General features: G+C 31.9%; 1 protein-coding gene across 9 annotated transcripts in view; it reads right to left on the bottom strand.

The window, feature by feature from the left end:
* LOC115443258 (potassium/sodium hyperpolarization-activated cyclic nucleotide-gated channel 2) overlaps nt 1–21,625 on the bottom strand; it is a 241,383-nt gene that overhangs the window by 66,374 nt on the left and 153,384 nt on the right. The window contains exon 1 of one of the 9 annotated variants that reach the window (XM_037439115.1): nt 20,385–20,591. The exons of the other annotated variants lie outside the window; for them this stretch is intronic. Within the exon in view, the coding sequence (XP_037295012.1) occupies nt 20,385–20,475 (91 nt within the window). The 5' untranslated portion in view covers nt 20,476–20,591. Of the gene's footprint in view, nt 1–20,384; nt 20,592–21,625 lie in introns of those variants that run through there. 9 annotated transcript variants of the gene reach the window in all.

Here is a 21,625-nt window from a genome sequence, read left to right as displayed (position 1 = left end):
AAACAATCACGATAAGGTGCTTCTGTAAATTTTGAAACTTGCAGGACTTGCGGCAACAGATATTGAAATATTATCGCTAGTTTAAATGCATCTCATGTGTAAACTTGTTAGTCCAAGCTTAGCATTAGAATATCCCACTACAAGTGAAATGTTTTCTTAAAATCATACTGCTAATTATTACTACGACCTTAAACTATATAAATTCAAATATAAGAAGTTTGGTTACATATTTATACCAATTTTGGTTAATTACATAGGCATGTTTACATTATAACTTCTCGGCACGTAAACATGCCTTAATCCATTCATTCGGTGTTAATTATTCAAAAGATAAGTTCCCTCAGTTGAAAATAACTTTCGTTAAACAGAATTTCAATTATCATTAGCTAATGATTTAAGAGCATCGTGTTTTATTCTATTAAAGGCTAATTTATCATAAAACTTAATCGCAATTATTTCAGATTTTGTAAAATTACAAGAAACAACATAAAGATATTGAAATAAAACTATTTACGGATTTTGTCGCCGTTATTTATATTATTATTTAAATTCAAGACACTTTGAGCTCATTTTGTATATATCGGATCGTCAACAGTAAAAAAAAAATTAAATATTACCCAGTTATAAAATGTAATAATATCATAATATCAGCCCTGTATTATATACTGTCCCACTGTTAGGCACGGGCCTTCTCTACTATTAAGAGGATCTGATAATGTAGCTTTCACTTGCGGGTGACTAACACCTCAGTCCGCCCCGAGACCATGAAGACTGCAAAGTCTTCGAAACGTCGGGAGAAAATAATAATATAAATAACCGCTATAAAATCCGTAAATACTTTTATTTCAATGTCTAACATTCGCGTAAACATAAGAAATCATTAATCAATATAAAGGTTTTTGTCCAACCCTGAGAATCGAACCCAGAAACTCCTCGATTAATGATAATATTAAAACTGTTAATTCATAGAACTCACGTTTAAAATTGTTTCCTATTCCCAGACAATAGTCTAGACTCAAGTATGCTTTGTCAGACTTTAAACTCTTGACCTTACGTTTACAAAGCAAAGTTCATATAATTCTAAATACATAATAATATTGTATAATGTTAATGTGCAAAAATACATTCGTTTACGTCACAAAATAACGATTAGTCATTAAAACAGATTGTAGATAATGAAATTAGTGTTTTTCATTTTAGCCAGATGCTTTAAGAGATCATCCTTTTTGAAGATCTAGCGGTATAAGTATCAACGTGCAGAGTATTACTCAAATTATTTTATAGTAATTACAATGGATATACGCTATTTTAAAACGAAATAGTCTATAGTAAATGCTTACTACCTGCGTATTCCTTTTTGAAATAGAAAATAGTTCAAGAGCCTACCTACAATAATTACCAATTTAGAAAAAATTGTTTCATTTTAAAATCTTGCTAATTTTATAAATCTTATCCCACTTTTTAATAATAGGATAAATGCGAAAGTCCGTTGAAATTTTGATATTTGTATGTTTGTTAGAAGTAACACGGAAACAACTGAGCGGATTTAGATTAAAATGGGCACAAGGGTAGACCATGTCCTGGATTAACACATACGCTACTTTTTCCCGATAATGTGCTCCCATAATTGAATTTTTCAAGCTGCTTTTTAAAGAGATGGCGCTGGCGTCGAATATTATTTAAAGGACCTTTGTAGCGCAGTCTTTTCACGCTTGTTAAGCCATGAGCAACACCTCGCGTATATTTTTAATAGCATAAACTAGCAAACAATTATTATTAGTGATATCTTTTGTTAATATATATACATTATTAGAAGTTTTGTAAATACTTGCTTTTAGTTTACAATAAACAACAAATGTATTGTACTCCGAGGGCGATTTTATTGTGTATTGTTACATTAGTCCCGCATTATTTACAGAATGAAGAATTCACGCCGTGTTTCGGGTTTCATTGTACTAACCACTAAATTATTAATCATCTTTGTAAATGTTGTTTGTGGTTTCTATAAGGATCTGACGTAGATTTAAAAGAATAGAGACATATGTTTTGATAATATTGTTCCAAACATAATAAAAATATTGTAAACATTTGCACTTTAAACTATTTTGAGTTTAGATTTATATCTAATATTTTGTTAATGAGATAAGTGCAACTCAAATGACAAAAAAATACAATTATATTCTTACAATTTAGTTAAATAGAACAATAAGATATTTATAGAGAGAAGAAGGACAAAAATTTCCCAAACATAATGTTTTTATCGTTCAATGTTAATGCAGAAAAAGCTATTAAACTGTATCGTATTTTATGTACAAAAACAGGAAATGATGCATTAATCTCTTTGACTGCACTTACAATGCCTAAAAATAGAGCATAGGAAAAATGGCGATACCAACGTGATTATATCTTTCTGTTTGACGCAAAAACGTAAAAACAAATATAAACTGGTCATCAAAGGAGTGAATGTTCAGAAAAAACGTGAAATAACACACCCACATATAATGCGAAGTTTCTTTTGCATGTTCGTTTATAATATAGGTAGGTAAAGTTGCAAAGCAAGGTCCTGTGTATGCAATTTTAGATCTCATGGTCGAGGTAATGTAAAAAATTCTATGGTTTATTTTTTATTCAAGTTCGCCCTGAGGTAATGACAGTAATGGTGTAAACATGTTGTCATCTCTTTCTAATTTATGTTTGACTCCTTCATTTTTAAATATCATGTCCATTGCAATTGCTTTGAAAATATTCATCACTATCGTATTTATGTCTAAATTCTAATTGTGTTATTATTGCAATGAATTTATAACTAGCGAGTAAGACATAAAATCTATCTGCAGATTTCTTTGAAATATCGTAAAATTTGGTTGCCAGTGTTCCGTATACAAATACCTGAACTGTTAACTATTCGTAAACAGAGATTTCTTGTGTGCCTAGTTTAGTTTGTAGGAAATAGGCGAATTTGTGGTTTAAAAAGAAGTATCGGTAAAGGAGTTTAACAAAGCGTGGGAACTTATTGGAATCTGTTAAAAATAAACGTAAAATCTATTCGTCGGTAGTTAGAATAAAATAGTGTCACCTAATGTTTTTGAGCTGAATATTGAATGGCAAGTTATTTTTGAATTGTTTTGTGATTCTATTTTGTGAAAGGAAATAGCATTTCTTCGACTGTCGATTTATGCATACCAATAGGCACTAAACGGATTGTTTATTATTTCACACAAGAATTATTTAATGAAATTCATTCGCTTTGTAAACGATGTGTAAATAATTTCTCGTAAAAATTCAACAGACATACAAGGTTACGATAACAATCAGATAAATGCAAACGCATTAGATGTAGAATTTGTGAGAAGAGCTGGCTTGGCTTCAATTGTTGTACTGATGGAAATACAAATCTAAATGATATTTGTAGAAGCTACCATGACTAGATGGATTTTAAAATTAATATGATCTTTAGATTTAAAATAAAACTGTTTTACAATGGCGCAATCAAACCAAGAGTGGACAATTAGGATTTAGACATAATAAGCGGGCTATGTTTCTACTCATACAATAACCTTGCATGTTGAAACCCTTCCGCAATGGAGTACACGAATATCAAGTGCACGATTCACGAATATAGGTTGCAGCCAACAATCTTGAATTAAATTAATCACAAAACAAATAATCAGGGTATTTTAGACATAATAATGAGTAATACGCTTGTAATTTGAGCTTTAACGAGTACGTTGATTTGTTTGAAGGCAAACAAGCGTTCGAAAGAAAAGGTATTTTTGAGTCCGACATAGCAATGCCTAATAACTGTATATATCGGATTATGAAATGAGAGTGTTGATGACGATATATCATTGAAATTACGTAATTGGTTATTTTTTTAGAATCTAATGTAATATAATAATTCGGATTCCAAAATGATATAGCGTGGAAATAAGTATATGTCAATGGAATTAATTAAATTTTTCTTAAACTCGAGATTTGCAAAAGTCCAGCGTGTAGGTAAAGTGACGAGAGACTACAAGATGACATTGATAAATAAAGTAAAAAATTTGGAATTAAATGGAATTATTTTGAAATTGTTCAGCTACTTTTTTTAGGCTTTTGCTGGTGGTATGACATATTTTATATTCGCCTGGATAGCGACCACCGTAAACAAGATGTTAAAACTCGCCATAGGGTCCACATAAGTGTGTCACGATCCGGGATCAGCCTGTGCATATTCGGTTTCATCTGGCCACCAAAAGCCGGCATAATTGTGTCAACTGCCAAGGGGTTATCATATTTCCTCAGTCGACATTCTATTGAACTCCAATCCACTTACCATCAGGTGCAGTAGGGACACTTTGCCGTGCTTTATATAAAATAAATACATACTTACCATAAAGTATGTTAAAATTGTTTACGAAAGTAGAGACTAGCGTGTATCTCCACTATAATTATCCGCGTCTCATATTTCCGGTTCTTGACAGGTATCAGTCTGACGCATTGAAGACAAATTACGCATAGAATTAATTTATTGGTGTTGTATCGACTTTGCAATGCATTCAATGTTTTAGCATAATATTTATTTATAAATCTTTAATGCCAGTGTAAATCCTGATTGATTTTTCACTATAAATTAAAATCATACGTTATTAAATCTTAATTTAGGAAATAGGGTTTGTTATTTGAAAAGATTGAAATATGCGGAAATAAACTAAAGCTTTAATAGTATAACGGTAAATTTATAATGACCTTTTACTCAAAATGAATTATCTCTCGCAGAATGTGAAATATCTTAACTTACTTGCAGTTTATTTATTAAGTAAACCTGTACACAAATTGAAAGTGAAATTAAAAATGCAAGATGTTTTGCTATAACTATTTTTTGTCTTTCATTCGTCATCAATGTTTATTTATCTCCAGACGTGCGCATGTTTCATTAAAGGTCAATTTCAAGGTGACGAGGCTAATGATTTTTTTTTTATGATGTGCTAGTCCCGCTGTTGTCAGTTATATTTAGAACCAATGAGTCCGTTCAAAGTGGACCATTATTTTACAGAATTTCCGATGTTCCGTTTAGTACGGTAAGTGAGATTGTCGTAAAGCAATAAAAATATATTTCACTTCCGACATCGGTTTATGTCTAAAATCTCCAATGTACCCGTGAATTTACTGAGTTTGTGGGTATTCAAAAACACGGAGGTCATCTGTCATCCAAAAATATATAACCTATAACGAGAAGTATCGACTTTTTGGCCGATATTTTATTGTAACAATACGATGATACGCGCAGACGAAAACAAAAAGATATTTGAATTATTCACCATGAATTGGAAACCGCTAAAAGCGATTTGATATATTGACGTTAGCATACAGAAGAACCCTTTAAAAATAAACTTTTTCAGAAAAGCCGTGAGCGCGGCGAATTTCTTGTTTGTGCAAAATTTTACTTTGCATATTGTTAGAGATATTGAAAGCAGAAATAATTGCAAAATTATCGTGTATTACACACCCAATTACTACCTTTAATATAAATATGTACTTAAAGTGTATTTATAAAAACAATTCGCTCCATAATTTTTATATTAAAATATTCAATAAAAATAAGTGATCAGTTAAAATGAGTAATACAATTATTGAAAACACAAAACCTTGTTTTTGCTTAACAAAAAAGTATTAAGTGTTGCATTTGACACTTGAATTAATACTATGGACATTAGCTTGAATTGAAATAGCGTAATCAAACATTGCGATGTTATTTCATTCAATATTAATACATTCATTGCTTCCATAAATTTGTGTTTATGACAAAATACCTATTGACACATTTAGTATATGAGTACGAAATATTAAAATATACTAGAACATCGGTGGCGTAGTTGTATTGCATACGCGTACGACTTCCAATCTGATGTTCGGATCCCAGTAAGGATAAAGTTATATTAGATTTTTCTACTTAATGTTAGCCAGGAGTCTTGAATCCGTGCCCGATATGGCGATAGGCTCGCCCCCTATCCCATAAAACGTTATGCACGGCGAAAAGTGAGTGCACTAACTGCGTCTCTGTCTACCCTTTCCAGATAAAAGGTGTGAATGTGTATGTATATTACAATATTTGCATGGTCCGTTGCAATTATATACGTCTTCATTATGTATGACTCTACATAATACTATCTGCTAAAACTGTCAGATTCTGACAGAATGTTTACATGCGCATAGCGGAAGGCATAATTCGCGCTAATAGTTCTGTCTGTCCATTTGTTAAACTGTACATTGAACGAAGGTTCAAACCTATAAACGGATATCAACAAATAATTAATATGTTCATAACTCACTTTAATAATAAACAGCCGACAGGTCAACTTGACGCAATAATTTAATCACGACTTTATTTATGCATCAAGAACGACAGCCAGTTACACGCTATTTATTCAAAAATTCGCCAACACTGAACACACAGAACCCTTTACTACCTACACAAAACGTAAACGCAATTGCAAAGGGACTACGGGGTAAAGGTTTATTATTTTCCTAACTGTTATGTCGGAAGCGACGTAAGCTAAGTAATGTATGATATACAAATGCAGCCTCAGGACATAAGGAGTCACGACACAAGTTAATTTCGATAATATTCATGTGCGACAGGAAGGAAGGAACCTTGCGTGAACGGCCGTGGCCTTTGGCAATTTTACACGAGCCGTGGGAATGACCGCCCTGCGTCTTTATATTATCGATAAGGCTTTATAACATACAATCTCTATAAATATTTTCCTTTAATTATAATTTATTGACGTTTATAAAGCTGCCGTCATTACAAAGTCTTGATAAGTGTTTTTGAAGAGGATTGTCATTTTTTTGTGATAGGAAAAAATCCTTAATCTGTACGTGAGTAGATTCACATTAAGAACTGTCAATCGTGATCAGCGGACAGATGAGATGATATAAAAACCAATATATAAATGGAAGCTCTAGTTGTCGATATTCACTTGAATTTTTTTGTTAAATATCTTAAAAAACCATAATGTAATTAAAACTTTACTTTTATAACCTAAACATACAATAGACCCGCGATAATCCAACAAATGTTTTTGCAAGACGGTGTCGGATTATAAGGAACTGTCATATGTAGTCCGAAACTTTTTAGAAACACCTTGTAATCCAACTTATACAGTACTTTTAAAAAAGTAAGATCATATCTACTAATTTTTGTATTGACGAAGATGTCTGTTACAGGCATGTCGGATTGGTCAGGGACTAGATTACCACGGGTCTTGTATATAGAGATTACTGACTGTTGAAAATAAGGACGCAAATGATTAAGCGCCTACTTGGAAGAACAAACTGGCATTTTTATATTTACTTTTTATGTCCTGTCACATGGCTCGCTTCACTTCTAAATCGTACCATTGTCTTGCTAGCCCTCGTTACTAAATGTATTATTTTATTTACAATAAATTGTATTTATAGTTTATTATATTGGAGCCTCATTTTCATCACTGACCCTAAAAAGTAATTGTTTGAAATAAATCTCAGAGTTTCTCACTCTTTCTTCAATCATTATCTAGGCGGGTAGTAATATATATTTCGGAATTCTCACACCAACAATAAATCTGCGCCTTAAGTTCCATCTGAATACAGAAATGGCTAATGACTTGACTTTAAAAATAGAAAATGTTTCGTCTTTATACAATAGATGACTGTACTATTAGGCTCTTATAAAAGGAAGGTAACATTCCTCTTTTGTTCTGCGCAGTTGTCATTTGTCGCGTTAATGTATTCGCATTGAAAATTACAAAACTCTAGCTAAATGAGTCACTCAAAGGTTAATTGATACGATACCGTAACATTGCTTTTCTATAGTGTTAAATGGTACTGATTAGTTCCTATTTTATTAACGCCTCGGAAGGAATATAAAGTTGCAATTACCTGCACTGCCTTGTAAATTGGAAATATCTCTACTAGGTATGATTTATGTATAATCGGTAAAAAATGGCCTCGTTTTTTCACTTAGTACTTGGGAGTCGAGGAAGAGCAGCCAGTGAGATCTGTCAATCGATTTTTCTTCTATAAATGTTTATATTTAATACTAGATGACCCGGTGAACTTCGTATCACCTACATACATTTATTATTGTTATTTATTGTGAAACACAATTTTGCCATACAATACGTATGTTATCATTATCTGTCTCTCGCTAGTCGAGAGTACGGTTTGCACGTGAAGTAGCTCGTCGTACATTTGATTAACTTCGACTATCTAAGTCATCTTCTCCGTGGCATTTTGGGACAATAACGATAAATAAAGTTCTCACGCACTGACAAATTGATGATAGATTTTAATAATAGTCTTGAAATTTATTTATTTATTTTCTATTTTTAAGAACCCACTGACACTTTTACACTTTATTTATTTCTGAAATGTTTTGCATTTGAACAAAATAAACCAAAGAAATCGGACCTCATAATACAACTATGAAACAGACTTATTTCTGAATACATCTATATATATGTTACAGTTCTTTATTTCTAAAAAGAGAAAAGACATGAAATGTTTGACAGGTAGGAACATTTTGTATTGAAAACTTATATTGTCGTTTTTAGTATTTTCCGTTATTTATTATTTATGTTCGTCACCGTTTAATCCATCCCTGGACTTCCACAAATAATTCAAAACCAAAATTAGCCAAATCGGTTCAGCCGTTTTCGAGTTTTAGCGAGACTAACGAACAGCAATTGATTTTTATATATATAGATAGATTATATATATTTTATGATAATTAATTATGCTTTATGTCAACATATCCTTCGACATACACTAATGACTTGGTGAATTATCCGTTTATTACTAACTAATGAATCAGTTTCTCATTAATATAAACTAAACTTTAATTTAATATCAAGAGTGTGATTAATAACATGTTTTACGACCAGATCCGTGTCATTAGGAAGTGTTCCTAATACTTAATAGTTTCTGATAGCACAATTGACATTACGATGAAGTGAATGAACTGGACATTTTTCAACACTACAAGCTATTAACTGTTGCCTTGACGTAATGTATTCTTTTAAACATTACGATACGTACACGGTGCCATTATGTCTGCCGTTTAAAGCATGTCGGAGTATTACTTTTAAGAGTTGTATGCTATATTCTTTAATAAATATTTCAGTTATATTGACATGAGAAAATTCCTTTGTTAAGTTTCTTTTTCTTTAGAGCGGAATATATAGAGTACAATTTATTGCGTAATACATTAAGATTAGTATATGTTTTTTTCTATAGCTATACTTAACCTTCAAAATCGTACGCACACAAACAATATTGAATATATGTACTGAATATAATACTAGAAATGATGTAAAGTGGCAGTTCAATTAGTTGTGAAAGGATAGGATTTCTAAAACCAGAACTGAGAGTTAACGGGATGGTAATGCCTTTTATCTTTGTGAACGAAATGTGAAAAGCTAGCACTTACGAGTAACGTAAAATATGCAAACGAAAATCAGTTAACCATTACACGTGGCTCGAGGAAGACATCGTTTTGTTATCTCAAAACATAAATACTAATGTACATCAACATATCTATATATATAGAGTAGGTACTACTATTTATGTGCTCGCTGAAGTTACAGACCTTCGAGTTACTGCGTTGCGCGAAAACCTATTCTATTATTCAAAGCTTAAGGAGTAGTGAGGTGATATTCTGAATCAGGTCAGGTGCGAAGTCTGGGATGTATCAATAGTAATATTTCTTCACAGGTTTATGTATATTTTCGAGCCTATAATACTATTATACCGTATTAACAGCATATTAGCTGTTACTTAAAGTAAATTGCTTGAAACTACATTGAAGTTTTCTCAAACAATTACTTATTTAGTATCAAAAACACGTCGAACTAGATTTATAGAACAAAATATTGTTTATTCCATTGGCGTATATTCTATAGACACGAACGTCCATATAAACTATTTGTTCAAAATCTGAACTAAAATGGAAACCAAAACGTCACTGTTATAACTTATAACCTATTTATTCACCTGAACAACAAATAATTTTACTTATTTGACTAACATTTTTTATTAAAATCCATGTTTACACCTAGACTCAAGTTCTTATATCATGAGCACCACTCCGTACACAAGGACAAGCTGTCAATATTGACCATACTAAAATCAGTTTCATTGGATTGCAGCTCAATTCAGTTAAACACAGTGTATGTTCGGAAAGCCATATCTAGTAAGAATTATATATCTAGTAAGTAGTATATAGATGGTTTATTCTAATTGATATATTATTATTTTATAGCAAAAGGTAAATTATATGACGCGGTTTCAATAAAGTGTGGTGTATTGTACAGTGTACTGTATTCATTGATGTCTCTTTGAAGCGAACGTGGTTCGGAATAGATTAAGGCGTCTCGTAAATGTCTTATTGTGAATATTCTTAGAACTGATCTGATGGTTTTGTGTAAAACCACATGTATAGTTAAAGCGTAGGTTTATAAGTACCTACTGAATTGTATAAACAAGTTAATGTTATTAGTAATTTAAAAGTTTTAAAGTAAATGAGTCATACATTTTAAACTAAAGATAGCAAAATTCCTAATTTGGCCCACCATCCCTGCTATAGATTATTTTTTGTTCAAAAACATACAATCAATTTTACTAATTCTTTGATCATTATATTTTATAATGAAACGATTTTATTAAATTATAAAATTAATTGGGCCATCAATTGTCCCGTTACCTTATAAATTTTATTTTTATAAATTTATTTTATTATCAGCCACAAGCAGATCAGTGAAAAATTCAGTCATATTGTTAAAAATAATAAAATTCAGTCATAATGTTAAATATTTTTTTATATACAGTAGGTAAATGTACTATTATTATCTGTGGTACAAAAAATTACCGTAGAATATTGTCAAAGCGGGTGATCAAATCTGATTTCGAAACAATAATTCCATTAGTTCAACATGAATCACTTAATTTGGGCACGCTCGGAGAGGGTACAGCTATTCAGCCAAATTGACACGACACTCAAACAAGTTTGCGAATTGGCATCTCTTGGACAGGAGTTCGAGACAATGTTTGCGGTCGCTTTGCTCTTACTTAATAGTTTCGGCCTACATATTGATTATTGTTATTCCATGATACCTGTAATATTATTAGTTGTTGCTCGTGACTTCTACTATGTGAAGGTATTAGTTATAAAACAAATAAAATCTAAATCTAATAAAATCTCAAAACCGTTTAAAGTTTTGGTTAAGCTTAAATAGTGAAGAATATCGTATAGTGTTCATTTGCCTGTGTTCTGCGTAATTTTTCAAACATATCAGAGTACTAATTTTTATTAACCCTTTTCTAGATATACCTAATGTATTGACATTAATTGCCCGGAAACTGTGAAGTCACTAAGAAATACCAACATGACATGTTTCAAACGATGTCAAATAACTAGTATTTGAAAAATCATTTATGACCTCACGATAATGGGAAAACCGTATAAATCATGATGGTATGCGTGTGGTTTTAATAAGAATTTATTAGGAATTTCTTATTTCTTTAATAAGCACCTTTTACTTAGCATGAGGAAGTTCATGCAATTTTCTAGCTTTGTCATTTATGTAGCACTGGCTATATTGTTAACTGCCTTTTTTGAAAATTACTTAGCTAATGATTTCCACGTAATATCTCTCCAAGGGTAAATTGAGGTCATTATAAACAGTAATATGGAAAAATTGCAAGCCTTTTAGAAGCAATAAATAGATCATAAACATTTCTATTGCGATACAATTTATTACGAATGTCACGAACTTATTCGATAAGACGATATCAGGAATAGTGTTGATTACGTTAGCACGATACTACTCTGAGAAGATATCGTCAGATAGAAAGACTGACGCATTTTCCTGAACGGTGATAGAGGTTTCAAGATATTCTCTCTATCTAAAAGAATTAATACAGTATTGATAGTTAGGGCCGATAATGGTGTTTTCTTTATTAGGTTGGCAGCTCTGGTTGTGTATAGATACATGTGCTCAACGTAGAAGGTCTAGTGGTAGAAGGTTTGGACTCGTGGTAGTTACTTAGATTGTCTATTAGTATTCTATAGGCGAAGTATATTGCTAATATATGTATCGACATTGATTTTCCTCTACGATTATCTTTTTTTTTCATCATTAGCATTAAAATAGCTCTTTTGCCATGTTTTAATATAATTGGTCTAGAAACTACAAAGAAATTTCATATAATATAGACGATGACGCCAGATTGTCTGAGTTGGTTCGGTCTGCTCCGACAGAAAACCACATGTTATGCAACCATACAAAACTAAACCTGTATAATATATTGCTTAATTTGATTGTTACCGATATTTTTTATATATCTTATATTCTGAATTCGTTCAACGTTTATTTGATTCTAGAAGATGTTAATCAAACTACATACGGATTTAAGCGATTGAACTTTAGGAAAATTGTTCTACATTTTGAATTAATCAGTTTAATGCTTCAAAGGCGGTAGACTAAATTGAATTAGAAATTACATTACAGTTACTTGCAGGGTCGATGTTTTACAGGTAGCAACAAAAGTTGCAGAACAAATTTGAAATTTCTAATTCAACTTTAAACTTTTTTCTACTTAGCAATAATTGTTTTATATTCATCAATTTTATTTTAGATAAAGAAAAATTATGTTATATTAAATATTGCGCCTGAAGGTAACGTGTTAAAGCGTATTCAAGTTTTGAATTTATTCAGTTACTTTTGAAGCTGACTATACATTAGAACAGTAAGTCATTAAAGACTAGTTTTCTAAGAAGCTAATATATTACACATCACTACTAACTAAACATTAGATTCGGGATGACTTTCTCCTAATCTCGCGACCTTTTCCTATTTATCAAGAGAAGCAGGCCACGTGTACATTTTTCGTTTGTGTAGGCATCGTACGTGCGGCGGCAGAATAGTAGCTGGCTAACATTGGCCACAAATATTTGCCTATTCCGCAAATATTTGTTCCAATAATTAGCAGGACAAAACCCTATACCGCTGACCCGTAAGACAATACGATACTTATTAGTAGCTGAATAAGGTTTTTAAAGCAATGCGAACAATTAGAATGTTACTTAAAATTCCAACCCAAATTACATGTCCATTCACATTTTCCACTATGTTAATTAACCAACACAACATGTGAAACTTTATCGTATTTCCATTGGAACTTGGACCGGGTTGAGAATTGAGATCAATACTTTCGTGTTCTCTGGGGACGTTACGTTGCGGTTATTGTTCTTGTTTTAACGAAACTATAACAAGGCACTGGTTAATTTCAGTAAGCTGTTTATAAACTTCTATTTTCGGAAGGTATCCTTTGTTGTTTGTAATTAAGGTTTTTGCTGTCATGAAACATCAGAATCATGACAGCAACAACTTCATCAAATCAGAATCAGAATCGAATCTAGTTTAGAATAAGGACTTTTTATTCTATTGAGTTATGTGCCCATATCTTATCGCTCATGACAATAATAAGATTAATTATGAATAAATAGTGGTGGTAAGTAATACTGATGGTAAGATATTTGTGTCGTTTCGGGATCAGTCTATGAATATCCGATTTCGAACAGGCCGACATAATTGTGCCGGCTGGTGACGGATAATCATCTCTCGCTATATAATCTATCTGGACACTACTCAACTTACAATTAGGTGCAGAAGGTTCACTTTGCCGTGATAAAAAAAAATACAAACAATAGTTGCACACATGCATAGTTCAATAGTCACAGAGTATAATCTTGACTTATAGCCATTTACATTCTTTGGAGTATGTGTAAACGCGGCTGTCTTTTAGTAGATAATTAATCTCAGGTAATTAACAATTCTTTCAGGGTAGCTATGAGCCTTCAGATTCTAGTTCAGGCGTTAATTTAGAACTTTAAAAAAGAATATGTAATTAAATATATTTTTATATTATGAGTTCTACAAAATTAAATGGACAAATAAAGAATGGAAAATGGCCGAAGAAAGAAGTCAATTTGTCGTGTCAACAGTAAAGTATGAAAGAAAATATTTACCCATCATTACAATTGTTCTTAAACCATTTGTAAAAAAAAAACTCATCTCTAAACGATAGAAACTATGTGTTAGCACAAATGGTTAAAACCCATGGTATCCGTTTCAAACCAAACATCAGTTGGTTATTGGTTTAGGATCCGTCGCGTCAAACTTGACCTGTCAGTATAAGAATAGTAAACGAAGATTTAACAGCCCAAGTAAAACTTTTGTGTTTAAGTTTGAATTTAATAATTTAAGCATGTCTTTTCTATTTATCTTTAATTGAATATATTTTTTTATATAAATACTGATGGCCCACTTAATTTTAAAATGTTTATTAAATCGTTTCATGAAAAACTATAAATAAAATCCTTTGATTAAATTACAACGTATTATACAATTCAATAATAGTGTACTAACATAAAATCGTAGTATGTTACTACATGACGAAACAAAAAAACATGTATGGTGGGCCATGTTAGGAAACCGAGCTATCTTCGGTCAAATTACCTTACTAATTATCAATGTTTCAAGCCAAATTGGATTCAATGGAACTTAAAGAAGTCGTAGACTAGTTACATAAAGGAATAATGACACTCACATTTTCGTACTAGGACTCTTCTCAATATGTTATGTAGTACATTTCCTAACAATGTATTTATTTGTATTTCAACAACCCATTACTGTATCTCAAGCAAAAACAAACAAAAAGTTCGCTTCACGTTAAAAATATCGAGTTACAGTCAGTGAAACTATTTGTTGCAGTAATTAGTCATGTTTAAATTCCTTAGTGTTTACGTAGTTGTAATTTGTTCAACATCACGAGTATTTTCTTATTTCTTATCGGAAACGTGAGTTCGTTAAATAATCTTTTTATACGCCCACCATAGAGTTTATTATCCATAATCCCGTACGAGGTGGCACGGTAATTAAGCTTGGATAGCGATCACTGACATAGCGTCTTATTTCCGTCAGTCGTATTTCGGGGTTGGTGTAATTTTGTTAGTTACTAATTTCCGACTAGCCGGAACATATCACCATTTCATTATGCAATTAACAGCCATATAAGGGGATTGTTATTGTAGTTTTATTGCGTACGCGGTACGTGTTCCGCTCTAGTCTCGGGTTCGAATACCGGGTCGGTTGAAAAGTGGATGCAATAGTTGCGCTTCTACCTATCCCTTCAGGATAAGAGACCTGAGTGGGTGTGTGTATAAGTGGATATTATTGAGGAAATATATCTTTACCAATTTTATAAATATTTTAATATTTTGGAAATAACTTTTACTTAGTATGTTCTTCCTATACTTTCTAATTAAAATTTAAGCATTTCTTTATAACAAACAAACAAATAAGGCGCAAGAAATTTGTTTCACTGATGATTTAAAAATTAAATAGCTGAATAATCTTTTCGTTATTTCTAAACAAGTTCTATATACGTGCCTTGCTATAAAATTGATTCATATTTAGCTACAAGGATAAAACGCGTAATTCACACATGTCGAAATAATACACATCACTGCCAAGTTTTATCGGCAGTAACAAATAAACATCAAACATTATGATTTAATAGTGCTTTGATTATAGAAATTAAATATAAAACATACCTTCTACATAACCAATAGCGTGTCCATTATAATATTATCATCAGAATCTGCTACATTGTAGTGTTTTTTTAAGTAAAAACAACCATAAAACGTGTTCTATGTGGATTTCTATGTCCCTTTTATAGTGTTATATGTATCTTGCATTATGACATGCTTATATAATATATAGGGTCATTTTGATATTGCGTTAATAAATGAAACCACGTACTCGTCTTTCTCTCTGGTAACATGGTGCCAAAAATCATTCATGGTCATCGAATATTTTCACCAAAAATTCCAGTAAAATTTTTCTGATTGATCATTTTATAGTTTAATGTGAATAATATGGTGTGTGCGTGAGTGTATTTCGGGATGAAAGTGTAATATAGCCGCCGTGATAAATCTTCTTGGATTAAAAAAGGTATTAGGTTATGTAAAATTAAAAATACTTTTCATTCATATTTATTTTGTTCGAAACTTATACTCTTATTATACATCTATAGTTCGAGTGTGTTATAAAGTGTTATTTTCAACTTCCGCAACAACCGCAATATTTCGGCCCTAATATTATTTCTAAATTAAGAGTTCAATAGTTCAATTATTCGATATTAAACCTCACTTAAAGGATTAATTAGGAAATTAAAACAAATCAGTATAGATTTAAAACAAGTCAATATTTTGAGAAAAATAATGAAAATAAAATTTCCGTTGCTATAAAAATAAAGCAAGGCTCAAACGACGGTCCACGTAAACCTCATTTGAACACAATCCACCACGCTAGCTCGATGCGGGTCGCCGGAATATTTGCAACGAAATTTTATTTATTTTCTCTCATTCTGAAAATAAATGTGGGTCATCCACGCTTATGATTGTCATAACAAGCTTCTCGTTTAATTCGCATGAGTTGATCCAGCTGTAGATTTATTTCCATCGTAAGATAAATCGCGGCAACTCACAGGAGCTGTACAATGATGTTTAAATAATGGTTACTTATAAAATGTGATACTTTGTTCGTAATTCCGTATGTAAGTTATTTTCAATGATAAATATCGACTATTAACTTTCCAGAGTAATTCGTATCCTACACTACAAACATCAAACCACGATAGCCTAGTTGGAAGTGGAACAGACTGCGAAGACAAATGCCGGAAGGTTCAAATCCCAAAGGCACACACCTCTGATTTTTCTAAAATCATGTGCTTATTCTCCCTTACTTCAACGGTGAAGGTAAACATCGTGTAAAATCTGCATACCTGAGAAGCTCTCTATAGTAATTTTGAAGGTGTGGAAGACTGCCAATCCGTACTACGCATGGTAGACTAAAGCCTAATTCCTCTCACTAGTATAGATTCGATAATATGTATAATATAGTGCTTATATTAATTAATTAATAAATATCTAACACCGTAACAATCAAACAACTTTCACATTTTATAAATTTGTAGGATAGCGCCTTTCAAGATCATGAAAGTACGTCTTAAATTAGTTGCCAAATTGGATGTCTTATGTGGCGTGTCTAATGCGACGTGACACTGTGCGACTAATCAGTCAGAAGTCGGTCTAGCTCTTGTTGGCAAGGAAGATTTGAGAAAAAATCATTGCCCGCTATACTTTCGCTAACACTACCCATGATATGTAAATACCGGTACATGCAGAGTTATTTAATGTTATTCTCGTCGCTACTCCGGATTTTAAATAATATTTTCATACCTTTTTCCAACGCATAACATAATTCTAAATATTTTAAAGTTTATAGCTTGTAGAAGTAGAGATATGGTAATCAAATAAATGGATCAAGCCACGTATGAAAGTCATTTGACGAAATAATTTAATCGAAAATCTTTGGAGAAGGCAATGAATCTTCAGCAGTGAACATTCTGCAGCTGACGATGATGATAATGACGAAATAATTAAAAAACTATTCTAATGTAAACTGTATAAATAAACTCGTTATCTTAGAATTTCGCCCAATTACATATAAATTATTTAAAGCAAGTAAATACTAGGTTCGTTCTTGTGTTTCGTAAAAAATATGAATAGTTTCAAACTGTTGGGGTTATGCCAGAAGTTTGTAAGTGGCTTAGTTATGTGACACGAGATTGACTTGTCCAACTTAGTCTAGTATTGCGGCGACATATTTGCGTGTTCGCACAGCTAGCGCTTTTTGCTGTACTATGTGGTAACAAAAAATATTTAGAACCTAGGAGATTGTATACTTATAAGTTTATATTTTAATATAATCTGCGCGCAATGAGAATGGGATGGAATCTTGTCAAACTAAACCAAAAATGACATTTCTCAAGCGAAGTAGCGTTCATGTGAATTGAAATTCATAAACAAAATGTTCTAATTAATTTTAATAAACACAGTATGGTAGAACCAAACAGTTGTGCAGATTTTATTTTTATAAACTGTGTACAAATCACGTATATATGTATTAATTATGGTTGAATAAAAGTTTTTTTTTTTAATATTTAGGTATTTAATTTATATCTCTAGAACATCAGTAGCAAGTTCACCGAGTCTACCGAGCGAAGTCAGTTCCGAAAGATCGCATCCCATTTTTATCGCGCACGGATTATAACATGTTATAATATGTCATTATACTTTTCCCATATAATGGTTGCAACAATTTTCCTACTTAAAAACCGACCAAATGCGAGTCGGAGTCGCATACCAAAGGTTCTGCGTCGCAACGCATTAAGGAATAATTTTAAATTTAATAACGTTCTTTATTATTATTTGATGAGATATTGGCGTTAAAACAAATATTCTATGAAAACATTATGCTACATAAGGTTCAAAAGATAAAGCCCTGTAAAAGTCAACAACATTCAGACTGCATAGTTCCGCTTCGAGATCATCCCTTTGATAAGCAACCCTATTAACCATGTAGAAGTATGGTTTTCTTTAAATGTTTGAAAGAATTCCACTATGCAAAACAAACAATTTGCGAAGGAGGCTCGCCATAGATAATGTAATATTTACCGGTTAGCCGTTCTGGCCACACTTATTAACAGGACGACAAACTCGAGTAAAAAATAATGGACGAAACGAAAGCTATCAGTCAAATATTTCACGTTTGTCAAAGTATTTGCAACACAATACCGACGCGGCATTTGGAAAATGTAAGCATTTCAACTAGCATGAAGATATTTCTCGTGCGTTCGTTTTTCAGTATCGTTGTAAAATACTATTGGTTGTTATAAACCAGCTAATCGTCTTGATTTATCTTCTTTTTTTAAGATATTATTCTACATTATTTAATTTCAATAGTAGAGTAAGCCGTTAGTAAACTAAGAATCTTTTAAAATAAAATATACAAATTCATTGTTTAAAATTAAGCAAAATTTAAGCATTGCTTTATTTTCTACATAATTAAAATTGACATGATTGATAAAATGTATATTTGTCAATTTATCGTGTCATGAAATGTTATTACGAAAAACGAAGGCGAACGAGCTCTTTCCACCATTTTTATGTCGGCCGCGATTTTTAGGGCAAAGTGGTTGTCGCGGTGCAAACATTTTGTCAACTTGTTCATAAAATTTTGCTGGCGGCCAATTAAAAACTGCGTATCGTAGTTGCACCGATTTAGCTGAGCTTGTTGTTCAATTACTCGGTTTACATATTGTTGATTAGTACAATGTATTTTTGTTACAAGTGTTATTTACGGCGTGTAAGCTGATTTATGGCTGTTTGACGACATTTTGAATGTAGATCATGAAATTGGAAGCGATAACAATTTGTTGTATAACAACACAATTGAAGAAAGTTGAACTACAATGTCGATTATAATTGTTTTCCATCATTAAAAAGAAATTAATGCAAATTAGTAACTGGAAATGTACCAAGAGATTCGTAATGAATATAAAGTTATTTAACTCAAGTGAAACAAGACATCTGGTTTATAATATATGTGCGAATGTTTTGTTATTATGACATAATTTTATTACATCCAACAGAATTTTATGAAATAAGTTACATTTTATTCATTTCATACTATTTCTTTAATTTATAAAATCACAAATAATTATACAGTTGCGTCAATTACGTTGGCTTAATATAATTTTATGCTTAAGTCGTTTGTATGCAAATATTTACACGAATGTTTGCTTTTCAATGCCGACACTGACAGTTTCTAAACAAAAAGAAAGAAACCCATTATGCGATCATGCTAGTGCATATAGAATGAATTTGTTTAGACACGTGGGCTTGTGGCAGAAAACACATTTAATAATGGGCAAAGATTCGGTGTGCGACATTAGAATCCAATCCCCATTTTGTGGCACAAGAAACGGTAATATATTGAGTGGGAAGGAAAACACACATGTTTTTCTGTGCCTTACACGCAGATGTTAGTTTTTGTTACGTCGATTTTGTCACTTGGGATAGCTGGTCGAAACAAAAACTCCAGTTGAATTAAATATAATCGAAAATATCTAGGTCTGAGAATACACGCTATACATTTAGTCCACAAAATGAAGATGAGATCTGTTGTTTTCTTGCATACCGTTTTCATTTTCTTTCGCATTGTTTACTTGAATTATTCTTGGACCGTTTCATGCGATACGATTTAATGAAAGAATTGTTTACGTACAGTTCCAGTGTTTTCTTGTAGACATTCACGTGATATTATTTTTAATGGATTTGTAAATATCCGGCCAGTAAAAGCCGGTGTTCTAAAACAGCTGACGGCAAATAAAAAATCAGCTTACACGCAAACATTATTTGCGTAAATCTAGGAATATAAAACAGATCTTACTTGGCGAATATTCGTTGTTTATTGCGAAAGATTTTGCCAAATTTTTAGTCCCCTCAGATATTGTTGTGGTGCACCGCTTCAAATATTCCATGTTTGTCAACTATACCGCACGAACGATATGTGACCACAATCGTTTATACACGAATGGTAACACAAGAGACACGGCATGCTTGCAACGAAACAGAAATAATACTGAATATAATGTGAACCAAACTGAATTAATTTTATAGGTCTTATTAAAGCACACATTAAAATACAATTACGAGCAGTCGACCGCACGTGTCGTTGAGTGTGGACGCGGCCGCCTTATCGTGATCTGATGTCTATCATTTGTAACTAGATGGTTACTTGATGGAATTTTTATTTCAATCGGCTTCTGTTTGTTTCAGATGTATTTTATGGACTAGTAATATTTTAGTGAAGTCGTCCAAAATGAATAATGTAAAAGCATCAATGAGTATATTGGAATTTTATGTCTACTGAGTTTTTTGAGATTTTTTGCGAAAAATATCTGCGCAACACAAGTAAAGAGGAAAACATTCGGGATAGCGTAAGAGTTCTGTATAACCTGCTTTATTATTAGATATGGGAGTCTTGAATTCACTATTTAGCTGTCACTTTGTGGGTCATAGATTATGTTTGAAGAGTTTTTTGGTTCACGTGGTTACAACATTAGTATACTATTTAGTATAATTAACACATGAATAACAAGTAAAGTTTCTGGTGCTATTTGATAAGAGGGTGGTCAAAAACTTTTCGAAAAGTAACAACAAAGTGTACAGTGATTAACAGTCTGTTCCGGAAGCTAATAAATAATAATAAAAGATATAGTATGGGATGAACAGATAAATTACATTTATGGATTTTTGATAATCGTCCACGCATATAGCTGTGTTGCGGAAAATAAAGAGTCAAATAAAAAAAAATATTGCCCATGAATTCTGAAATGTGGAAAATAATGAGTTATGATTAGTTGGATCAATATCGGTAACAAGTTCGTATATAGCTGAAATTAGGCCGGAGTAAAGAAAAACAAAGATATCTATCGACACGCACTGAGAAATTGATCATGATTACTTCTGGAAACACAATCAAAGTATGTACACCAGAGAATTGTTTTATTCTATCTAGACGTGACGAATAGGTTGTATCGGATAAAATCAATTCTTTTCATCTCATATATAAGGTATTGCCCAGACGCTGATAACTTATTGCCGACAAATAGATTATAAAACTGACAA

Source organism: Manduca sexta, chromosome 16 (assembly GCF_014839805.1).
Source record: "Manduca sexta isolate Smith_Timp_Sample1 chromosome 16, JHU_Msex_v1.0, whole genome shotgun sequence".
Taxonomy (NCBI): Eukaryota; Metazoa; Arthropoda; class Insecta; order Lepidoptera; family Sphingidae; genus Manduca; species Manduca sexta.
This window is presented reverse-complemented; position numbering and strand designations above follow the sequence as displayed.